The 24,971-nt window shown below is 41.6% G+C and overlaps 1 protein-coding gene across 1 annotated transcript in view; it reads right to left on the bottom strand.

Annotated features, from left to right (window-relative positions):
• Positions 1 to 24,971, bottom strand: part of LOC306943863 (voltage-gated inwardly rectifying potassium channel KCNH2-like) — a gene marked incomplete at both ends in the record, with an annotated part of 88,940 nt that overhangs the window by 50,343 nt on the left and 13,626 nt on the right. Inside the window, 3 exon segments of the mRNA XM_079530374.1 lie at positions 1,839 to 2,256; positions 3,426 to 3,593; positions 21,242 to 21,472. Of these exon segments, the coding sequence (XP_079386500.1) occupies positions 1,839 to 2,256; positions 3,426 to 3,593; positions 21,242 to 21,472 (817 nt within the window).

Here is a 24,971-nt window from a genome sequence, read left to right as displayed (position 1 = left end):
ATACATAAATATGTGAATTTCAGAAATTATATGAAAACGTTATATGTAAAAAAAAATTGAGGGGCGCTTTGAGGGGAACTGTCTCATTACCGTACATACTGTCCACAACCCACATTCCTGTCTCATTAAGTGTCTAATAAAATGCTGAAAACCTCAAAAGAAATGGGTCTGTCTAGCATAAAGCTAAATTAAGTTTAAAGTGTAGCAGCAGAGACATAAGAGTTAGTTAGAAACGCAATGGTCAGGTACAACACTTGTGTGTGTCCGCCTGTTCTGCAACCAACCATTCCATTTACTTATTTTTAAGGACGGGAAGTGGTAAATCTATTCAAGGTGTTTACAGGTACATACTGTATAGAGTAAAACATGTTTTTGTTTGGCTTCCTTCAAAGTTTTTATCTTTATTTAGATCGAATGTGCTGAGAGGGAGGCACAGAAGAACAACACAGAGAGAATTTGTGCATTCTGTAGGCTTGCTTCGGGTATTAGCTCTAATGCATCTTATTGATCAAACTTAACCACAGTCACCCTCCACCTAAATGTAATCCCACTAAAGGCCTTTGAAGGGAAAAGCCCTTGGGTAAAAAAAAGTAAGTAAAGAAAATGTGAAATGGTTGAAGTGTTTTGGAAAGTGTATATTTAGTAGATTTGTAAGAATATTTTTTATTGATTTTACAGCATACAGTACGTTGTGCATAAATCAAGTGTTTTCTGTCCCAACATTGGGTCAGCCCGTAGTATGCCAAAACAAATACTGACAACATTCAAATCAGCGCCAGAAGAATAACTAAAAACATTAAAAAATAACAGCTAAGGAAGAAAACTAACACAAACAAAAGCGAAAGAACAAACAGAATCCACATCATTATACATATATAGTTGACTAGGATAATAACAAAAACAAAAACAGAGAGAAAGAAAAAGAAAGAAGAAAAGTGAAAAAAGAAAAAGAAAGAAAATAAAAATAAAGGGTCCTTGGGTTGTATTAATTAACAGAAATACATTGTTGTTTTGTTTATGTTTTTACACCGTTCAAAATAAAGATAACAGTTACCATCAAGTGGCGTGGTGGGATATTCTCATTCGTTCTCTTCTATGGCATCCAAATGTCCTATATAATTCCATAGGGGTGACCACATGTTCCACAATTTATCTGTCTTTTGGTGAAGGTCATAAGTGCGTTTCTCCAAAGGCAAGAAACTAGAGGCTTGGGTAAGCCACATTTGAACTGAGGGTACGTGGGGGGTGGACCACAATAACAGAATATTCTTTTTAGCAAGATATGTCAACATGTCTAATAAACGGGTGGAGTCAGGGTCCAAAGCCAAACTACTGTCATGATGTAATAAAGTATAGGCTGAGAGTAAAACTAAGAACGTTGCCTAGGATTTTCTGAGTGTGAAAATGGACCTTCTTGACTTCCAGTATTGCTGAATTAGATCACACTTCCAGAAGACATGCATAATAGTACCTACTTCCTTATGACACTTGAAGCAAAGTTCTGAGGAGTTGGGAAACATATTGAAATTTAATTCATGGATATTTATAGAAGTACATATAGGAAATATCTTGTTACAGATGGAGATCCACTCTTCTGGGTCAAATTTCACCCCAATATCCTCCTCCCATACTTGCTTCAGTGAGTCATAGGAGGAGGTACCAACAACAGGGCTAATAAATAGTTTTTTGATTTCTGTAATTTTAAAGCGTAGTTTCCCCTCTCTCCTCTGACTTTCTAAATAGAATACCACATTCTACTACCATTATGAAGTTGATACTTGTAAATATTTTAAAACAAGATAATGCTATGTTCATGTTGTAAGAAGTAAGAACCCTACCTGGGTGAGAAGGAGAGGGGGAGGCCGACGGTTGGGGGAGCAGAGGCTGGGGGCGGCGGTAAGTCCCTCCCCAATCCCCTGCACGTTACCACTCTTTCTCCTCTGGTATCCACCACCAGGCCGGTGGTTCCAACAGCATCTCTCCCTCTCTTGGTCACCAGCCCTTCCGTTTCGCTTCCTTCCTCTCCTCCCATCCCTCCTGCCTCCCCGTCCACCTCCTCGTCTTCACCCCACAACAGCAAGCTGGCACCGGCTGCCTCCATACGCTGTTTATCAGGGAGGGAGAGGAGTCTGTCCAGGGCCACTGACTCGTGTCCCAAGGGTGGCAGGGCGGCATGGGGAGACCCCCGCTCGGAGTCCTCGGCTTCTGCCCCGGAGCTCAAGGAACACAGGAGGAGACGCAGGCGTTTCCGGCGAGCTGCGTGACAAACACACGAAGATTTAGTCTCACTTTGTTTTGTTCAAGAAAAAGTAGAGATAGTCCAGAGTCAATCAGATATTGCATTACTTCTATTCACTGGACATGACTGTCACACAATTCCGATGAGCTCTGTGTACCGTTTGGTGGTGGTGGGGGCATTTGTGGGAGGTGGAATATTATTGGCGCTAATTTACATCCCTGCCTCCACCCACATTTTCAGCAGGAGAGAATGTACTGCAATACTGTAGATACTGTATATCCCATTCAACATAACATTCAAAACTCTGGGTGTCAAAAGACTTTGAAACCAGCGAGCGAAACGTTTTCTACACACACTGTCCTGTTCAACCGGATTGTTATCGGATAGCACACAAACGCATAAATATCGGTTCATGCACCTGAACACCTGATCACCCATACCACTTCCGAGGGTTATCAGAGAAACACAATGTGTCCATGACAAAAAGACATTTTGGCTTTGGATATCATGTCCAGAGTTATTCTTACTAAGCATGGAACGTTTATTTATTAACCCATTCAGGCCTGACGTCGAAATTTAAAAAAGAAAGTTTTCTAAATCATGACAATTTTCGGAAAGATTTGAGGCACATTTTAACGATTTTTCAAAAATAGCAGACCTACAAGTTCATAGCGCGCCACTCGGTGGCGCGCTATGAGCTTGTAGATCTGCTATTTTTCAATAGCTAAATTACAACATAATGTTTAAAACACCAAAAGGGGTTCCCGCCCAAAATGGGTTAACCTTTTATGTTAGAACTTGTGTTGCTGTGCTCGAACGTCATACTCTGATCATACATTTCAGGGGTATGTCAGACATAGCCAGGCCACCCTGTATCAAACATGACACTGATGAGCAGTGCTCCTCTTCAAAAAAAAAAAAGTACTATAAACTAAACGTGTAGATTGTATTGGTCCCCCCTGGAACAAAATATGTTGTGATGGAGTTTGGTGGCCAAATGCATATCATTTTGGGGGTTCTTGACATGAAAAGGTTTGAGCACGCGATTATAGAAACATTAATAATGTGTTAATGGCAGGTGCTAAATGTAATCTGAATAAAATCTTATTCTGGACACTATATCTGGATATGGTACAGCAGGTGTACAGTAACTAAATGGAGCTGTTGCCTGGTTGCATAAACCTACCCATGGTTAGCCAGGGGATGGTCAGCATGTGGTTGAGCTCTCTGACTGGAGAGCCAGTGCCGACTGGCCTGGGATCAGAGGGAAGCTCAAAGTTGAGTATGAACATGATGACCAAGCCATCTTCATTCTTCACCGGAACAACATCTATTATACAGTGGAAGCACACACCTGACAAGAGAGGGAAACAGATAGTGCTGTCAAAAATACAGCGATTCAGCAATGCATCACGATTCTGGGGTACACGATTCTGCATCGATGCAGAAACGTGACAATCGATAATCGAAGCCTAATATAAAAGAGAGACAGAGAGTTATAATTATTAGGTAAAGTTGTCATATCTTGGGGACTCCCTCACATTCACCACGTGAACCCTAGTGTCCCTGCTGTCGGGTGCACATTCCAGCAGATCTACAAGCTCACAACACGTTGTAACACTACCACGATTTACACCGTGCGTTTGTAGATCTGCTGTTTTTGGATAATATATTTGTGGTAGCGATAAAAAAAAAAAGAGGGAACTATTCTGCATATTTTCATTTGTCCACTAGAGGGCAACATTCAACAGCAGATGACAGTTTAGCGGTTCAAGTTGAGTGTGTGTGTGTGTGTGTGTGTGTGTGTGTGTGTGTGTGTGTGTGTGTGTGTGTGTGTGTGTGTGTGTGTGTGTGTGTGTGTGTGTGTGTGTGTGTGTAAAGGACAGAGGGAGGACGGGCGTAATGACATCACACAGACAGATTACCATATGCTAATAATCCTAATAGTATACTATTTAAAAGGTAGGACAAATGCACACAGCACCTAACACACAAAATGGTGCAACTGCTATTGTATACTATTGTTACTGTTATTTCTATCATTACATTGCGTTCCTCTCCTATTTTCAAGTCAAACAAAAACAAATAATTCTATTCTCTTTAATACTTCATCTTTAATGGTTAATGTGGTTAAACGCTAACGTGACATGGATGCGTTCCAGGTGGAATGGATTAATCAGATGTAACAATAAAGGCAGCATGGAAAGAGAAAGCATCTAGTGATATTCTACCTTTATACTCTTCTTGATGCCATCTTATCTTACAGTACACAACCCAAGCTTTACATTTCACTATTGTATTGTTGGCGTGTTGTGTGTCAGTAGGTTTCGCTAAACCTGGTGGTTATGGAACATAACAACCATAACAATATGTTATGGAACATAACATACATATTGAATTTCAGTCTGAACTGAGTGTGGATTATCATCTTAGAAAATCTGTATTTTGTAATAGTGTGTGTGTATGTTTAAGCGTGTACTGTGTGTGTGTGTGTGCGTGCGTGTGTGCGTGTGTGCTGTGTGTGTGTGCGGGGGGGGGGGGGGGGGGGGGGGGGTGCAGTGACCAGGTTCAGGTCACTTTGAAGGGCAGCCTCAGTCTTTAGGGACAGTGACAGAAATAGGATCATGACATTCATTAAACATAAGTACCATATCAACCACAGGAAATAACGAACGGATTAGAGCACTGAGGGGGAGAAAATAAGTACAAGAACAAAGATTATCCTCTTTAACCTTTGTTTCCCTGTGCCCTCTTCATACAAGCGTGCGCACACACACACACACACACACACACACGCACACGCACACGCACACACACACACACACACACACACACACACACACACACACACACACACACACACACACACACACATCTGTCCCTTTGTACATCTTTAACTTTTCACCTCCCCAGTATTGGAAAGGTTGTGTTGTGTTAATAACTGTTTGTTTACACTACAGGTTTGTCTCGGAGACACGGCTGATGCGTTGTCAACCACTTCTGGTTCTGGTGCATTGAGCACATGCTTTTTAGAGTGCTTTCTCATTCCCAGTCTATATTCTCTCTCTCTCTCTCTCTCTCTCTCTCTCTCTCTCTCTCTCTCTCTCTCTCTCTCTCTCTCTCTCTCTATGTGATTGCCTGCGTGATTGCCCTAATCCCCCTTGCTCTGCCCTTCTATTTCTCTTTCAGCCTCTCGTCTTACTTCTCTGCTTTCCTGTCATTCCTCACCGCATCCTTTTTAGAACCTGTATCAGGTTGCATCTGAAGAGTCGCATTCCCATACTAAACCAGTTTTGAGAAGTGAATCGTAAGATAGGGACCGATGTGGTCAAGTCACGGCAAGTTTATTCGTTTAGCCTTTCATCTGCGCTGCAATCTCTAAGGGTTTACAGTCCCACAACCACTTAAGCCCTAAATACTGTTATAATATGATGATTAGCAACAATAGCTGATCTACAAGCTTGTACACTTGTAGATCTTCTATTTTTGTACATTTCGAATAGGTTGGCGACAGGGAAACCCTCCTTGATGGAAATAAATCACACCAGTGTGAAGTGAGGCGTGCTATATATACATCTTGTATGACGTAATTATCAGACAAAACAAACATGGACAAAACAAACATTAAACTCTGTCCATGTCAATGGCGTTTTTAATGTTTGTTTAAGGAAAAAACAACCTGTATATAGGAGGGGCTAGCGCCCCCCAAAAATAGAGGAAACCTCATTGAGGGAGTGCAGTGACACCCCCCCCCTTCCCCCACCCTCCCTCAGTGTCAGCAGATCGATAACAATGTCTCTAAATCCACAAATGCCCATATATGGATCCCTGATCCTGATGTCATAGTACTGACTAGAGTTGCGATCCTTTAGGATTTTAACGATTCCGGTTCTTCAATGGTTTCCTTTAACGATTCCTATAGGGGGTGGGTTTGAAATACAGGACTGTAACTCTGAGAGACTACAAATGGCACCAAATGGATGGACCCATACAGACCACCTTTCCACCGGTTGGGTCCCAATGGGAACCGGTTCACTTCTTTTTGGTTCTTAGTCCATGAGCCAGAGCTCCAAAATTGGTGGGAAAAACTAGACCTATATTAAATTGTTTATAGGATCAATAAAAGTAAATTAGTACATGATAACCCTTCCACAGTAGTAGCTTTTTCATATTTCGATTATTTTGCATATTTTCCTACATAATGCCTCATTTGCATATTTAAAATTGTAAAAAATTGTAATACAATAAATCATTGTCTTCGTGTAAGTACTCAATTGGGGAAGTTTCGTGGTGATAACAATCTAATATAGGTATGGTTTTGCCCACTCAATTCATAATTAACGTTCCAATTTTTGGAGCTCTGGCTCATGGACTAAGAACCAAAAATAAGTGAACCGGTTCCCATTGGGAACCAACCGGTGGAAAAGGGGCCTGTGTTGCATTGGTGAATCCATCTCTGGTCAGTCGTGGGACGCCATTTTAAAGACGTCACGCGCATGCCGCTTAACGCCTATACTAAAGGTCACATACAGGTCACACAATGGACAATTGATATGCATCTCTAAGCCTTTGTAAACACTGTTGAGGTGTGAACTTAAGGGTTGTTTTTAATCGATGCATGTGCGTGCGCTCCTGAGAAATACTACTGTACTTAAGTACAATTTTGAGGTATTTGTACTTTACTTGAGTATTTGCAATTTCCAATACTTTTACTTCTACTCCACTACATCTCGGATCAAAATATCATAGGCTACTTGTACTCACGACAATTTGAAAACCTTTTACTAGTTACTTTGTAGATTTACTACCACTTCAGCCCTCTATATATTTCTCGGCATGTAGAGCCTATACTGGCTCCATTGCATGGTCTTGATGAGTAACCTATTGGTGATTGACGACAGCATTCAAAGCGGTTGGCCTGACACAAATATATTTGATTCATTTCTGATTATTATTATTATAATACAGTAAATACTTGCAGTAGTTTGACTGACTGGAACAGGACATGATGACTGATGTCTTTACTAGCAGAGTTAAACACACAACCGGCTGATCAATAAACACAGGTCTATCAATCATACAAAACGTACATACGTAGAATCTCCATTCATCTCTCTTTGATGAATTGAACATGGTGGACCCTGTTGTAAACAAGTGTAAAGCTTAATTGGGTCGTCCACTCACAGTTAACAGCCTTTGTATTGAGTTTGTGCTTGAAATGTACTGTAATTCTGCAAACTGTTAATAAAATGTTCAATCAATCAATCAATCCTAGCTAGCCACACACACACACACACACACACACACACACACACACACACACACACACACACACACACACACACACACACACACACACACACACACACACACACACACACACACACACACACACACACACACACACACACACACACACACACACACACACACACACACACACACACACGTTGAGCTGAAAGATCAGATACCTCATAACAAACCTTCTGTAAGTCAACACACACACGCACACAGTCGCACGCACACGCAAACCCACCCAAAGGACAGCTATGGTTTGACCCACAGGACACCCTGGCCATTAAAGTCAGTGATTGTTTCCCTGTGAAACAGCAGTATTGATTAACCAAACCTCTGTGATAAACATGAGGACCAGAGGAATCCCTCAAGGACACAGTGGAAACAGTAAACCAAAGTAGTGCTGAGCTGGGTGATACAACCCTGCTCAGTTCTCAACACTTCACTGAAATTGATTAAGTCAGCATGAAATATGAAGACTTTCTGATGACAGGACACATTTAAACTACAGTGTTAACCATTGATTCTTGTAATATTCAGGATTATGTTCTGTTCATTCATGACATGGTGCAAACATGGATTAACTGCGTTAATTGACGTAATACTCAACACCGTCACCTTCCTCCATAAACACCTGGAGTGGCGGGTGGAATTTATACCAACTAGAGTATTTCTATTTCATTTTTACAACTTGAATTTCTGTAGTGTGAAAGTAAAAGTGATGGAATGTTGAGCAGAAACCCCATAATAGCCAATGTGAGGATATAGCTGACCAGGATGAGCATTCATTAAAAGGATCCCTGGCTAATAAGACAAATATGCCTTAATACATTATAATTGTATAATTGTATAATTGTATACATTTTGTATTTATTTTATAAATAGATAATCTTTCACTCCATAGGGACTGCTTCCATCACAGGATGATGATGTCATATGCCCATGTGTGGTCTAGCCCTATGGAATGTATGGAATGCATATGCTAATGAAAAAAAAAACAGCTTAATACTTCCTAAGGATAATATGAGCATCAAAGAAATATTTTTAAATACTTTTTATTAGTATGTGCATTCTATGGGCGCGTTCGGAAATACCGCACCGGAGCACACTGTCCTATTAGTTTGCATTGCACAGTGCACTCAGTGCGCTATTTCCGAACGTGCCCATTATATTCCATAGGGCTGGACCACACATGGACAAATGACATCATCAAATTGCGACAGGAATTGCTCCTATTTAGTGAAAGATGACCTATTTCGAAAATAAATAAGATATTTATTTGATATACCGTAATATATTATGTGAAAACGTGTGCAAATCTTTGAATATATATTCTTTCACAGCAGACATTTTTAACTCATATCTTTGCTTCTGGGGGGTCTCTGGTACAAAACATTTTCAGATGGGGGTCGGCGGACGAACATAGAATTTTGGTCGTCCTTGACATGAAATGGTTTGAGAACCACGGATATAGAAACATAGGTTTTTCAGAAAACTGTCAGGATTTAGAAGATATTTGTAGAATCTGGTCTCAGGTCTTAAACATCTCAACTGAAATCAGTTGAGATGGCAAGATGACAGCACATTCCATGAGTCATTTTTGAGATATCTTACTTTGTGCCCAAGCTCTTGGACAGATCGTCTGACACAACTGTAGCCATCCTTAGAACAATCAATACAATCAATCAAGTTCTTTTGGATGCAAGAAGAAGCCCCAAACTCACGGTGGTTTACTTGACCAGTGACACTCCCACTTGTCAAAGACAAAGAGGTAGAATAAAGTTGGGCAGATCAATACCATAACCAATCAATAAATAACAGTCAATTCTCTATCGTATCTATTTTTTTTATTGTTTTGTTCTGTCCATTACTGAATCCTTTTCTTTCCTAGCCACAGTGGCAGGTGGATTCCAAAAATCGTTAGATTATATTTCTTTATCATGGAACACATCTGTGTGTATGTGTCTGCAGACCACATATGTTACTGTGACCTGACAATTTAACCGACCAGAGCCAAAGCTGGCAAACATTCAGAGGTACATTAGAATCAGCAGACAAAGCCAAAGACAACAGGGACAGGGAAGCGCAATGGGAGAGATAAATCAATAAGGCAAAACCTCAGGCTAATTAAGGCAGTGTGAGGTCACAGAAAAACTCCCCTTTAACCTCAGTGCAATCTATGAGATCTTCCTTGCTGATTTGTGTGTCCGAATGTTTGTAATAGTGCTCTGTGTAGTGTGTGTGTGTGTGTGTGTGTGTGTGTGTGTGTGTGTGTGTGTGTGTGTGTGTGTGTGTGTGTGTGAGAGAGAGAGAGAGAGAGAGAGACAGAGAGAGAGAGAGAGAGAGAGAGACATAGAGAGAGAGAGAGAGAGAGAGAGAGAGAGACAGAGACACAGAGAGAGAGAGAGATGGTGTGTATGTGTCACGATCTAGAAGGGCAGTACTGTAACTGAAGCCTTTTCACTCAGTTGACCTGTCTGATACAGAGATTCACTAGATTAGTTACAACACACTCAATAGTTCCGAACACCCTATGTGTGTGTGTTTTTGTGCGTGTTTATGTGTGTGCGCATATTAATGAGGGAGCTGAAAGTCACAATGGTCAAGTAAATCAAGGAGAAATATTTCTGAGCTATACTAATAAAGACCCTTGGGTATTTGACTTTAGTTTGTGTGTGTGTGTGTGTGTGTGTGTGTGTGTGTGTGTGTGTGTGTGTGTGTGTGTGTGTGTGTGTGTGTGTGTGTGTGTGTGTGTGTGTGTGTGTGTGTGTGTGTAAGAAAACCGTTGGGTCGCGGGGAGAGACCGAGAGAGTAATTGCTGTGCGACCCAAGGGAGCAGGCCCCATCAAAGTAGTTTTTGCACAACACACACACACACACACACACACACACACACACACACACACACACACACACATGCTTGCCGTCGCAGCCCTTTCTACTACGGCAGAACCTACACTTCCACGTAGTGTCTACAACGCCATGTCATAACCATGTTTATTGAAATTAGCTGTCATACATTTACACCAATTGCTTCATCACCTCTCTTATGCTGTGTAATGTGTTGGCATGCTCTGAATGAAGAAATAACACAAATACCATATGTCATATTAACCATGTTTATTAAAACGGTTTTAGAATAACACAGATTGCTCCAGCACCTTCCTCTTTCCACTGATGATCATGTCCAGCGCATGTAGGAATTAAGCAATACCTGAAAACAGTCGTTGCTTAAAGTCCATATTATGTGACCTAATACTTTCTTATACGTTGTGACTTTGGACTCTTCCTTCCTGATGCCTTCGATTCTAATTAAATTTAAGACAGCTAGGTGAGCTTCCTCTGTTTGCCAATTTCTCGATTGCACTGCTATAATAAAAGACAGCACTCCAAAAAAGAATAATACATTAATAAAGCAAATGGCCTCAATAATATTATTATTCCTGTTACCTTTGATTATAATTGGATTTAAGACAAGTCTGCTTGCTCTGTTTTCCAAAAGCTTGGATGTTCTGCTTTAGTCAAAGACAGCACTCCAAGAACATGAATTATGAAAATATTAAAAATACCTTACCACTACTTTGGATCATCAGGCTTTATGAATTTCAGAAAACACTTTCATTAGAGCACATTTTGCCTAACTTAGCTTAATTGTTTAGAATGCATTCAATTTGAATTTGAACAAAATGGCAGGGAATATCTTTCACTAGCCTTCATTAGCTTGTAACGGAAATTCCAAATTTAACATATTGACCTTTTAATAGATTCCAAAATTGACAGAATTTCATTGAACTAAAGCTACACACTGCAAAACACCATTGTAGCAATCCAGAATATTCAACCATTAATGATTTGAAACCAAAACCAACTATGTGTTTACGGTATGGATAAGGTATGTGTTTACGGTATGGATAAGGTATGTGTTTACGGTATGGATAAGGTGTCATTTGTCAGTACTCTGTAGTGTACGCTGTAGTGACCACTGACCACTGATCAGCAAATTTCTCATTCAAAAGTGCAATTGCAATGTAGGGTGTCCAGTGGCAGCTCAGTATTTAGTGTACAGTACATATCAGTTGGCCAGAAAGATACCCATTAGTGGAACATGGATAATTACAATTTACATTATAACATAAGTTATAGTGGAACTACTACACCAGAATGTTATGTTAGATAACATTGTGTTCTAGTAGTTCCACAGTGGAGGGCACTAGATCAGCCATTACGCTATCAAGACCCGACAAGATACATACTTTATTCTTTGTTTTATTTTTTATAATTCTGTTTGAGGGCCATTATTTAGTGTTGATGCTTTTTTTTAAAGGATGTTTCCTTTAAAACACTAAATTGTGTCAGCACTCAATTCAGCAGATCATTATAACCATCTGTTCAGCCTGTTTTTATGTTAATGCAGTACCATTTGAGGGTTTCTGTCAAGTATTTGTCATGATTTGGGTTAGTGCTGCACACAATAACTAAAAAACATTGCATGGATGCACCTGGGACCTCAGTGATGTATCCCAAGGTCATCTGGGTTTCGGGTCTGGCAACATCATACCCCTCACTGACCCAGCCGGGGTGATCAAGTCCCGACATACGTCACAGTAGCAACCCTCGATCAGTCCCACTAGGGAAAGACCAAGGCCACACAATCCGTTGCAATAATAATTTGAATCTAAGGCATCAGGAAGGAAGAGTCCAAAGTCACACAATGTATCAGAAAGTATTAGGTCACATAATGTATTTTGGAACTGTTACTCCATTATCCCCACTACATATCCAATGTCTGAAGTGGGATCATCTACAATGAACTCTGTGTCATTTTAGATTTGAGCTATATACGTATAATACAGCAACATACTATTTCAGAAAACTATTAGAACAGTGGTTCTCAAAAATAGCAGATATACAAGCTCACAGCGCATCACTTTGTGCTGCGCTGAGAGCTTGTACATCTTCTATTTTCGAACATTAGAAAAATCTTTAACGTGTTCTAGAATGTTCTTTCCTGGGGGGTCCCTGGCACAAAACCTTTCCTGGGGGGTCCCTGGCACAAAACCTTTTCCTGGGGGGTCCCTGGCACAAAACCTTTCCTGGGGGGTCCCTGGCACAAAACCTTTTCCGATGGGGTTCCCTGGCACAAAACCTTTTCCTGGGGGGTCCCTGGCACAAAACCTTTTCCGATGGGGGTCCCTGGCACAAAACCTTTTCCTGGGGGGTCCCTGGCACAAAACCTTTTCCGATGGGGGTCCCTGGCACAAAACCTTTTCCTGGGGGGTCCCTGGCACAAAACCTTTTCCGATGGGGGTCCCTGGCACAAAACCTTTTCCTGGGGGGTCCCTGGCACAAAACCTTTTCCGATGGGGGTCCCTGGCACAAAACCTTTTCCGATGGGGGTCCCTGGCACAAAACCTTTCCTGGGGGGTCCCTGGCACAAAACCTTTCCTGGGGGGTCCCTGGCACAAAACCTTTTCCGATGGGGGTCCACGGCCACATATTCATTTGAGGTTCCTTGACACGCCCACTATACAGATTTAGATTTAGAAGGCATTTGTAGAATCGGCCTCAGGACTTATTAATGGGTGAAACACATTGGAGCCACTGCTGATATCACTCTGCTGGTACACCATTTGCTGTGGACTGGACGGTTGGATGGTCAACTCACTCAAATCAAACGTCTGTGGGTTCACTGCCGTGTCCTGCTTAGAAAAGCAGTGTTCCGTCTCCCGATCCCCATGTACCGTATCTTGGTTGTACCACCTGTTTTGATCATTGGCAGGTAGAATATGGGGCTATTCATTGGCATCATCCTCTTCATCTTCTCTGTACCCTGGGATTCATGGACATCCATGGATCATCTATGAATGGTCAGTAAAATCATCACTATATCCATACCTTTATAAGCACTATTTCACCTAATAACCTATCTCATTCCAAGCCTTATGAAAAAGTTTAATGAAAAACAGAAGCAAGCTTGAGGCGCTAGGCTGGAGGTGCTAAAGTCAGCAAAAATCCTCACTCCCAACATAGAAGCAGCTCTCTCTCTGATGGGTTCACCTTCCGTTTCTCTTGCTATACTGCATCAGTAATCGCTTTGCCCCGGAGAGCCAGGATACCGTATCTTTAATCTGTGGATGTTGTATACCCCTGACCCTTTGACCCGCGTCCGACTCTGTGGCTAAAGCAATAAATGCAGGAGAAGAATGCACGCACGCACGCACGCACGCACGCACGCACGCACGCACGCACACACAATAATGACAGACGTGAGTGACAGAGTAATGACAGAGGTGAGTGACAGGACCCGGGATGGACTGAAGTGTCACAATGCGGTCCATGTTAAAATGGACACTTTAATATCCTACTGTATATGAGATAAGAGCTGATAGACGGACCGTTACATAAACAGGATTAAGTGGGTAGAAATAGGTAGATAAACTAATATTATTTTCTGCCATTGTCCCAGTGTATAGAAGCTGATTTATGACTTAGGAGGACCAATTCAACCCATAGGATATGCATTGCAAACATGCAATGACGCCAATAGGGTTCATAGAAGTTTAACTGACTAAAAAGCAGTAAGCCGCCCTGAGGGCGAGAAGCGTGCACGCATCCGCCTGGGTGGCGGCTCAGATCAGAAGGAATTCTGTACTGGCCATATATGGAGCGTGTCTTGAGTATACAGGGTTTGATGAGGTCAGATCAACTAGGTCAGCTCCATATATGGAAATCTAAGGGGTGGCAGCGGGGACAGTGTCTTGAGTGTACAGGGTCTGATGGGCTTAAATTTTCGGTCCTGTTGAGAACTCTAGTTTTCGCCGGCGGCTGCACTAATAACACTAATGGACTGACAGGTTTTGCACGTTTTCATAGTAATCTGCGATCTACAGGCACAATGAAATCTATCAATCTAACCACTTTTAAAGACGCACTCAAAAAATCATGTTTTTTTTTTGTTGTTACTTGCGCAAGCAGAGCGCGCAGGTAATAGTTTTCGTCCTGTGCTTCGATGCGTATGTCGCCGTTTGATGTGTATGCGCCGTGGCAGCGTATGACTACTGTGCTTGATATGGCAGTGGTGTCAGATTACATACATGTATACATAGGGGCATTACCTTTAATCCTTCCGACACTAAAACATATCGTCATTACGTCACCATCGAAAACCAATTACACCCTGGCATTGGGTCCTTTAATCCACATCTTTATTACGTCATCATTGAGAGCTAGTTATACCAGTTATACCCTGACGTCATATGCTGCTACGATACATACGCATCAAACGGGGCAAACGCAAAGTAACCACAGTATACCGCTAAACAACTTACAAATTACATATACATATACATAGAGGCATCCACCCGACACTGATCGACATATACGTCACCATCGAAAGCCGTCACTCATCCGTATTAATTACAACATTACGTAATTGATTGTTGTTAATTACGTAACGAATGAATGAATTTGAAATGCTTAAATAGAATTACCTTCATGTTCTTCAACAGATCTCAAAATAGTGTCAGACGATAAAGATAAAGACACGATCTGGATTCTTTCACAGAGAAGCTGAGATTTGACAGTTTGTGACGGTCGACAGTACTTGCGCGCTAGGCACTCGACAGAGTGCAGTTCTAGTTAATGATGTTTTGAAGCATATGCATATACTCTGCTTTTCTCAAAAACATTAAAATTGATTTTTACCTGCAAAACTGGCCTTAAGATTGCCTCTCTGTGAAAGCAGGTGTGGCATGTGACGAAATTCAGTTACTAAGTTAACGTCATCTGTGACAAGCCAATCTTCAAAGGCATGCATACACACACAGTAGAGTGCCTGCAGTTCCTTGCATAATTCATGGCAACAGACCCACAGGACACTGAGGACAGCAAGAGTAGGAAGTCAGACTCAGAGTTGGTACTAGGAAGTAAATAGAAATAGAAAAAAAATATCTAATTATAATACAAAACAAACATTTGTATTTCTGACCAAGTTTGGTTGTGTAAACTGCAAGTTTGTGGAGACAGACAACCATATCGGCAAAGAAAAACTTGTATCTCAAGTTTTCAAGGCTATCTGCAGTGGCCTCTTGCATCTGCATTGATTTGCAACTCATTTTTGTTTTCGGAAAGTGAACATTAAATCTGTGCAGATTTGCAGAAACAAGCCAACGTTTTTCTGGTTGAGACTAATCTCTCAAGAACAGATTCCGAGCTGCTCCACTGAATCTGTCGGCAGCGGCATTCAGAACGTTGTTAGTGGGAATGAAAACATAGGCGCCCCACTGAAGAGGAGGGCTGAGGCCGAAGTGGAGGGCTGAGGCCCAAGTGGAGGGCTGAGGCCAAAACAAACAGCAGAGGGTGCCGTTTTTTCTCCCTTTTTATGCAGATGTTTTCCCAGATTGGTCTCAACCCAATATGGGAGGGTTGAGACAGAGAAAAGCAAGGCTTCTGCAGGAGACAGCTAGGGGAAAACGAACTTCTTCATAGTGATATTCCATAAAGTCTTTCGCATTATCTTACTATACTTTCAGCTTCCCTACTGTCTATGGCTATGCCAATGAAGACATTGAAAACAAGAGTGGAGCAATTATTATCCCTTAAGTTCCCTGCAAATACATAGACTAGTACATTTGTTCTGAACCGGTATTAGCAGTTCAATGTTAAAATGGTAAACGGTTTATCCAAGTCGCTTTACATTCATGCATTCACACACACAATCATACACCGATGGCGGCAGAAACCATGCAAGGCACCAACCAGCACATCAGGAGCAATTAAGGGTTCAGTGTCTTGCTCAAGGACGGGTTCGAACTGGCAACCTTGCGGTTACCATCCAGCCACTCTACCCCTGAGCCACCGCCAATGTTACACTTATTAAAAAGTCACCAGTACATTCAATATGTTGTACAGGGACATGGTCAGTACTCTGGGGGGAAGTCAACAACTTTAGCTCAGAGATGAATTCATTCTGTCTTGGAACCAGACCGAATAAGACTGAAACTAAATAGTACATTTAATGTATCCCTTTAGTTACCCACAAATACATAAACACCAGTACACTGTATTACTGTAGCACTAGCACCTCAATTTTACTTATTATTATTACTTATTATTTATAAGTCACCATCCAGTACATTAACCTATGCAATACTCTCTATGACTTTCCTCTGCAGCTCCCCCACCCTGTCTCATCCCACTGCTTCATACATTATTTAAATTGACTCCAATAATACATTGGAATACTGCTTTATAATAAACATTCAGGGGGACACAGCAGAAATGTGCAGCGTGACCCATATTCAAGGACCAATATGGGAGGGCAATCCCTCTTTAAGTGCGCATTAAGAGCACCATGAAAGTGCCACTGCAGAATAGTTTCAGTAGCTAATTAAGTATCAAAGCCGTGGCATTAGCCAGCCCCCCACCCTCACCCCATGATGCGGTTTAACAGGATTTAGTCCTGAGCAGTTCCCCCTAAAACTGATTATTGGCTCCTTTCAATTCTAGCCAAATATAGACCCATGGCTGGCCTTCGCTCAAACAGGACAAGGTCCCCAAATCTCTGCAGCAGTGCAGTTAATCATTCTTTTCAGATCCGAGCTCCAAAGTTTGTCCATGGCACACATACAAGCGTTTGAGGTGTCTGGATGCCTGCATGGGCCTCAAGGCTCAAAATGGACTTCTTCCCTGCAGCTCTTTGAGCAGCAAAAGAAGAACAAAGGACAAAATGGGAAAAAGAGCGATTGCAAAAGAGGGGAAAATGTGTTCGAAAGCATAAAATAAGGATTAATATAATAAGGGTTTAGTACTAACTCCTGAGCAGTGCCCAAATTATCTGAGGTCGTAGCATATGGAAACAAATTAACCTTGCTTAGTTCGGATCGCTTAGTTCTTATAGTCAAAGAGCCACGTGTCTCTTAAGTGTGTATCACTACTAAATGTGGCCAGCCACTCTCAGGTTTTATTTTATTACTAAAACTCTAAACACTAAAAGTGTTTCTCCAACCCCATTAAGCATCCACAAGGGTTTAATGCTTAGGGATGAAAATGGTTGAGCTGAACAATAAATGCTCTTCTTCAGGGAGAAGGCAGGCATGGTTACAGAAAAGAAAGTTCCTGCGGAAGTTCCAGACCCACAGGAACGCACCCAGGGTGCTGGCCCAATTCCGGCGAGCCGCCCCGCGTCCGAAACGGTTGAGAAATGACAGAGTTACCGTGTGGGGGGTCCCTCTACTGTACCCTCTACTGTACTGTACTGTCACTGTACTGTACTGGCACACCCGCTATCACCATATATACAGTTAATATGTGCTTTTTGTTTGTGTGTGTGTGTTAGGTTGCGCACAGGTGGTGAAAAACAACCATGCTGTTTTCGTGCTCAGACACACCCACCCAGCCACCCACACACATAGCTCCGTAAGGGAGTGGTTGCACCACTCAAAAAGAAGCAATGAATAGCTACCAAGATTTTCAAGTGGGTCCTGATCCAGAGGTTGAGAACAACTGGGTTAAACAATAAAAACAATAACAAATATCTAATAAAGAAATCGAAGGGATCAAACTATAAATGTTTGAACCCAGTTCAAGGCCTTTGTCTAAACCACAAGTGATAAGTGTATGATCACTAATATTTACACTGGGTCCACACAGCCCACCTCCTGCGCCCGGTTCCTTCGGCTCAGCCAAATGGCTAGTTTTGCGGTTGCAGATAATACATTGATTAGTGAATGAACACATGCCACTGTGTATTTTGGCCCGAAAATGAAAAACTGAGACGAGAACATCTCCCCCAACCCCATAAACCAGTCTCTCAAAAGGTCAAATAGGCAGTGAGAAGCTAGAGTAACAGGAGGATAGGGAGGACGAGACAGGAGGGTAGAGAGTGAGACAGGAGGGTAGAGAGTGAGACAGGAGGGTAGAGAGTGAGACAGGAGGGTAGAGAGTGAGACAGGACTCTAGACAGTGACCGTGAAAAAGGAGAATAGAGAGAATGGAGGAATAGCAGGTTGTAGAAAAATGTAATGTGGAAGCAGAAGAATTAAATGAAAAAAGCATCCTTTGCGTCCAGTCATGCATGTCTCTCCCCCTCTCCATTTCTCCTCTGCCATGCCAAATTCTGCTGTACTTTCTGCTGAAGAGGCACACGATACACAATACTGTATATTCATTCATCTCTCATCTCATATTTCAGTGAAGATTAACTCAGCTTTATGTACATTACCTCTCTGCCCAGATTTACTACCGTGACCGTGTGAGAGTGTGCGCGCATGTGAGTGTGCGTGTGTGTGTGTGTGCGCGCGCGCTCGCAAGTCAATACCATCAGGCTAAGTTGTGTATCTGCTCACTGTTTCATCCTATGTTTGTGTGGTTGTGCATGTGTCTGCGCAGACTGTGCACTGTATCCATGTGTGGTTAAGTGTGTGTGTGTGTGTGTGTGTGTGTGTGTGTGTGTGTGTGTGTGTGTGTGTGTGTGTGTGTGTGTGTGTGTGTGTGCGTGCGTGCGTGCGTGCGTGTGTGCGTGCCTGCATTTCTGTGTGACATGCTAGTAGCTCAGAGACCAAAATAAAGATCAGGAAATGCGGTATTGAGATATATATTGGGATATATGCAGTATCCCATTCCCTGTAAGCCGATGCCTGGATTTACCTTCAGTGACATTCACGTCTCTCCTTTATGCTTATGCTCTCATCTTGGTTAGCTTCAATACTTCATGATCTCACAGTATAGTATAGTATGGGATATCATTTCTGTGGCAAAGGGCACTTCTTAATCCTTAACTGTCGAGTGATATTGTGAGGCAAAGACAATTGGCATTTTCATAATCATGTCATCGGGGCAGCCCACTGGTCATTCCCACCAAGTGTTGTGAAAGTGCACCCATCTCTTCTAATAGCTAATACCAGATATACTATCAATAAATAGAAATATAATATATTCTGTAAGTATCACACTGTACAATCTATGACCTGTAATATGCACATACACATACATCTATCAATTATACTGTATCATCCATGAGTGGATATACAATATGGATACATTTGTACAGTCTAAGAAGCACAATTTTCTAGTTTATAGTTTTTACTCATTCTTAGAGTGCCCTTTTCCCATTTTTAGAGGATCTCTTTGCTTGACCATTCACACCAACACACCACATCTTCACTGCTCAGAGACCCTCTGATAGATGAATTTCTATTTCGTCCTCCCTGTATAGACCACATCAATTAATATTTTTTGAAGAGAGACACTTGATTGATGATTTATCCGTTGACTACTTTTCGGATGGTTATTCTACAGTGTAGAATTCTACAGTGTAGAATAACCAGCGTAGAATTCTACAGTGTAGAATAACCAGCGTAGAATAACCATCCGAAAAGTAGTATCTACACAATAAAATGATAATAATGATATGAAGTACAAAATTATGCTCATCACAAGTTATCTCATCCTGAACAGACAACTTGAAATTGGAATATGTGTTTATCCATCAGTCAAAAACAGTAATTTGCATTTTATAATATGGAACAAAGACAAGGATCCAATAGTTGTAAATAGTAAAAAAAAATTTTTTACATGATCCATTTGTTAAACCATTAATTGAGTTACCAAAATGTAACTCAGGTGATACTCCTACTGTACTGTGTATGCTATATGGCAGCAAATACCCTGAAACTAACTCTGCTGAAGTCTGAAGGACACTGCCAAAGACATCAAGCCAGCCAGCCAGCCAGCTGTGGGAACCAACACGCAGGCATCAGTCACGAGGACGTCCCACATTAACTTACGTGGGCGTACTTAAGAAAGATGCAGGAGCGCAAAGTACCAAAGAGCTGGCAATATGTATGGAGAATCGGGATGACTGGAGGTTCTGATGAGATCGTCTGAAGAGATGTTCTGTTGATCGACTGATCAATTATTCAATTCATCATTACACTCATAACTAAAAGTTTGATTGGTTAGGGGATTGCTATTTGTCCAGTGGACTACCGCGTCTGTGTCATCAAGCATTCACCATATCACTATGGCTTTATTTCTGTTTAAAGCCAGTTTGCAGAAACTGGCTGCATTTTGCATTGAAATCAAAATGACCTTAAAATAATCTGAATTAAATCATTCAATACATTCTGCGTAAGTAAAAAAGCCTTCCAGATGCATCGTGGGTGTTGGCCTGGTCTAGGTGAGTCGGGGTGGGGGTAGGGGTGGGGGTATGGCAGGGTGGGGGTTAGGTGGGTGACCCAGTGCAGCAATAATTGGAACAAATTACGTGTCAGAATTACAAGTAGAACAAATTAGACATCTCTGTCAGTTTGCCTTGCAATCCTCAGGGACCCGATTATGGTACAAAACATGTGAAGAGTCTAATCTCCTGAAAAGTCCAATCTAATGAGAAGCAAAACAATTTTCCACCCTCACAAACCTAATGGTCATAGATCCAACTCCACTCACCACCAACACCAGCTCAATTACGTAGATGGAGATGGGGATTGGGAATCACTGGAGACTTCACCAGTTATTGTATTGACCCTGTGATAGCAGGGGGCAGTAGGATAGCAGCAGATTATAATATTCCTAGCTCAGCACCTGGGTTGCATGTGGTCAACTATACTTTCCCTGCACTTCCTGTCTCATTCCACAATCGTACAAAAACAAAAACAAAAACATTCGAATCATTCTTGACACCCACAGAAAGCAGTCAACAGGCCATACCGTCTTTGGTGTACAGCGATATCTCCACCTTCCTCTCCTCAGAACCCAGCAGGGCCTTGGCCATCTGGGCCACGGCCGGCCGTCGAGTGTGGGGGCCGTACAGGAAGCTGCAGGTGCACGACTTCTGCACCACCTCAGCACGCGTGTAGCCGCACATCCCGCAGAAGGCGTCGTTACAGAATATGATGGCACAGTTCTCCACGCGCGCGTTGGCGATGATGAACTTCCGGTCTGCCGTGGGTAGGAGAGAAGGGACAAGGGAAATGAGGGGAGAGGAGCGGTGGGAGAGAGAGAGGAAGAAGAAAAAAGTTGAATTTGTTTGAAAAGGACCACACAGGCAGGTGTCAATATACTGTATGTCAGTCACATTTTCCAATGAATTGATTTATTTTGTTCAATTTGACATTTGTTTACATTTTATCCTCTCCTCGGTCATAAAAGGTTTGACGTTTATAATATGAATAATATCTCGATAATGATAAATCTGGATTCACAGTTATCTGATATTTTAAGTCAATGTTGCTCTGATTTCAAATTCTTAAACGGAATCAAATGCTTACTTTCCTATGACTTATCAAACATGATAAGCTGTGTAACGGTCATGGAAAATCACTGTTTGTTCTATAAACACTACGGTTTGGCAGAAATGGACTTGATTGCCATCTTCATTGACAAAATGCATATGCATAAACATGCATTCATCCATCTTTGTCCGCTTCTCCAGTGTGGACATCCCCCATCTGGTCCTTGGTCTCCCCCGAGGCCTCCTCCCAGCGGGAGGTACGGTGAGTACCTCCCTAGGGAGACGCCCAGGAGGCATCCAAACTAAATGCCCGAATTGTCTCCTTTTCACGTAAACGAGCAGCAGCTCTACTCCCACTCTCTCCCGGATGACTAAGCTTTTCTTTCGTTCAGGACTAACACTTCATGACAATAGGTGAGAGTAGGTGTGAAGACTGACTAGTAGTTTGAGAACGTTGTCTTCTGGCTCAGCTCTGATCTTTTCATCACAAAATGTGGCATAGCGAACTAAGCACCGCTTCTGCTGCTCAGATTCTCCATCTATGCCTGTAGGTAGGCTATTTGTACACAATAAAACCTCAGGGGATTATTATGGCCCTTTCTTACGGAAGGCTTTGTTAAGCTGCTTGCAACATTAAGTACATTTCAGACAGAACATTAATTTCCAATTAGAGGCCAGTCAGTAAGCAATAAGCATGCATGCTGGGAACTAGTGATCAGTTTGTATTGGTCAAATAATCTTGAATTTGTTTAAAAACTATGTATTTCCATCAATTTACTCAAAACATGTAAAATGTTTGTTAAATTGTTCATGTTGGTAATGTTTAAATAAACACTGGACAACAGACTTATATAATGATTTCCATCGTTTCCATGTCCCACAATTATGTTAAAAACAATCACAAAAGGAGATTCACTAAATATTATCTAATATTGAATAGCTTTGTCAAATAAGGTGTCCCATTTCCTGAATTTGTGAGAAGCAACGGTATTATCAGTATCAAAAATGGAAGAAAATGTCACAAGTCAGTAATACTCAGTATCACAAATGTATCCTCAAGTAAGATATTAAACTTTCACAGCTAGCTCGTCTCTTATTTATTTAGGCTGCACATATCCGTTATCAAATACATTTGATTTCTGTAGCTGTCCCTCTGCATACAGTAGCTCATTGCAGAGGGACTCATTCTGTCAATTTAATTAAAGAAGAATCACATCACATGTGAGTCAGTGGAGAGACAGAAGCGCTGAGGAGCCTATGGCAGGACTAATGGGGCAGGCACAATCTCTAGGTTTTTGGATTGATTGAATTCTTTATTAATTAGAAACTACTTGGAACGATGCAAGTTGGAAATGCATGCCCCACCCAGTTATTATGTCTGTGTCCCTGTTATGCCCATATATGGAGTTATTTGTCAGGCATGTCCAAATACGGAGTATATGCAGATGTCAGAACATTATTGTGAGGTCAGAACAGGCCAGCTCCATATATTTATGGAGATGTCCAGAGCCTGGGCACGGGCCCTGTCCAGAGCCCGGGCAGAGGCTTTTGTGCTGGTTCTGGACAACGGTACTGTATATCCGACCGACCGGACACTGGGCACAGCACTGTGCCCGTGCGGTGTGGTGTTGTGGAACGCGCGTGTCGAATTTGAAACCGGTGGGGCTAACGGTTCTTGAGTTACGTGGATTACAGACATAGGCCTACACATAGTACGTACACATAGATGTACAGAGACGTGAATTTATAGATAGATGTAAACATCATTAAGGCTAAATTGATATGGTTACCATGTTATATTTGGTTGTATGGCTTTTTATGGTCACTCATCATTGTGCCTTTAAATAATGTCCCTGCACAAATTGTGTCCCCCAGGTGAAATTTACTGATAATTGTTGGATAATAGTCTTTTACTAGCCAGACATATTTGCACAGGATAGCAGTTTGCATGAGAGAAATTGGGGTAAAATGAAATGTGACAAAAAGTAAGCATTGTCCAAACAGAGTAGTAGAGTCCTGCAGAGTAGAATTTAATGAAATTTAAATGCGTGAACTTGGGTCAAACCAGTGAATATTTTGGCCTAAAGAATAAAGCAGTGTTTAAAATTGTGTTTAAAAAAAATGAAAGAGCTTAGTCTCAGCTCTTTCATATTTTTATTTAATTTCAAATATGGGTTTAAAACTAGTTTAAGCAAGGACATATCATCATTGCATAAAATTCCACTAAGTAGCTGAAGAGATTAATTACATATCATATTACAGTTTTTAAGACGTGGAGGCGTGGGCAATGTCATATTACAATTATGGGCCTGGTAAGAAGCGCTTTCGACACCCCGTGGTGTGAGCAAAACGACCTTGAATTAGTCATCTGAGTGTTTTAGGGAGTTTTGAGGCTTACCCAATGAACATGTCCGTACTATTCTCTTTACGAGTCAGCTGATGTCCTCATACGGAATGCGCCCTTTTCTGCAAGTGGTATTACATTTCTGCAGACTGGCACCATAGACATGACATGACTTTGTCACATTTGGGTTAATTATTCCTATTGCACTGCATGCTGTCACCTTTATGCCTCAAAAGAACAGATCCACAAGCTGTCACAGCCATGATGTGCATAGCTTGTAGGCCTATGTCTCTATTTTGTTAAGTAACTTGCAGTGTTAATTGGAAAGTCATTACAGCGGCAGCGACGCAGCCATATGCTAAGGGAGGGAGATATACGCACATCATCACTTCATTTGTTTCTGTTCTAAGCATGAAAAACAGCTGTAAAAATCTTTATTCTAGTTCATTTGATTCATAAATGAATAACTAAGCCTTTGAAATGGCACCTACCTATACCTTTCAGATCGGAATGGAACTGCGAGTAGATACGCAGCATGGCTGGCAAATTGGCAATCCATGCGTAATGTTCCCAGAATCGTCTAACCCCCGAACATACAAGTTTGTTTGATATTGTTTAATTCGATAAAAATAGAACCATGTACCATAAAGCGAATGAAAGCAAGATTCCTAAGGAATATGGGGATTTTTACATTTTAAAAAACGGTTGAGAAATGAGAGAACCATGACTGTTTATAATATCAAATATTATAAGAATAATATGAAAGACAAACTGTGAAGACACTGAAGAGCTCACCATCCCGACAAGGAGGAAATATAGCATATAGTGCATGCACGTATATGCACTGTTGCACACACGCTCTT

Source organism: Electrona antarctica (assembly GCF_951216825.1).
Source record: "Electrona antarctica genome assembly, chromosome: 19".
NCBI classification, from domain to species: domain Eukaryota; kingdom Metazoa; phylum Chordata; class Actinopteri; order Myctophiformes; family Myctophidae; genus Electrona; species Electrona antarctica.
This window is presented reverse-complemented; position numbering and strand designations above follow the sequence as displayed.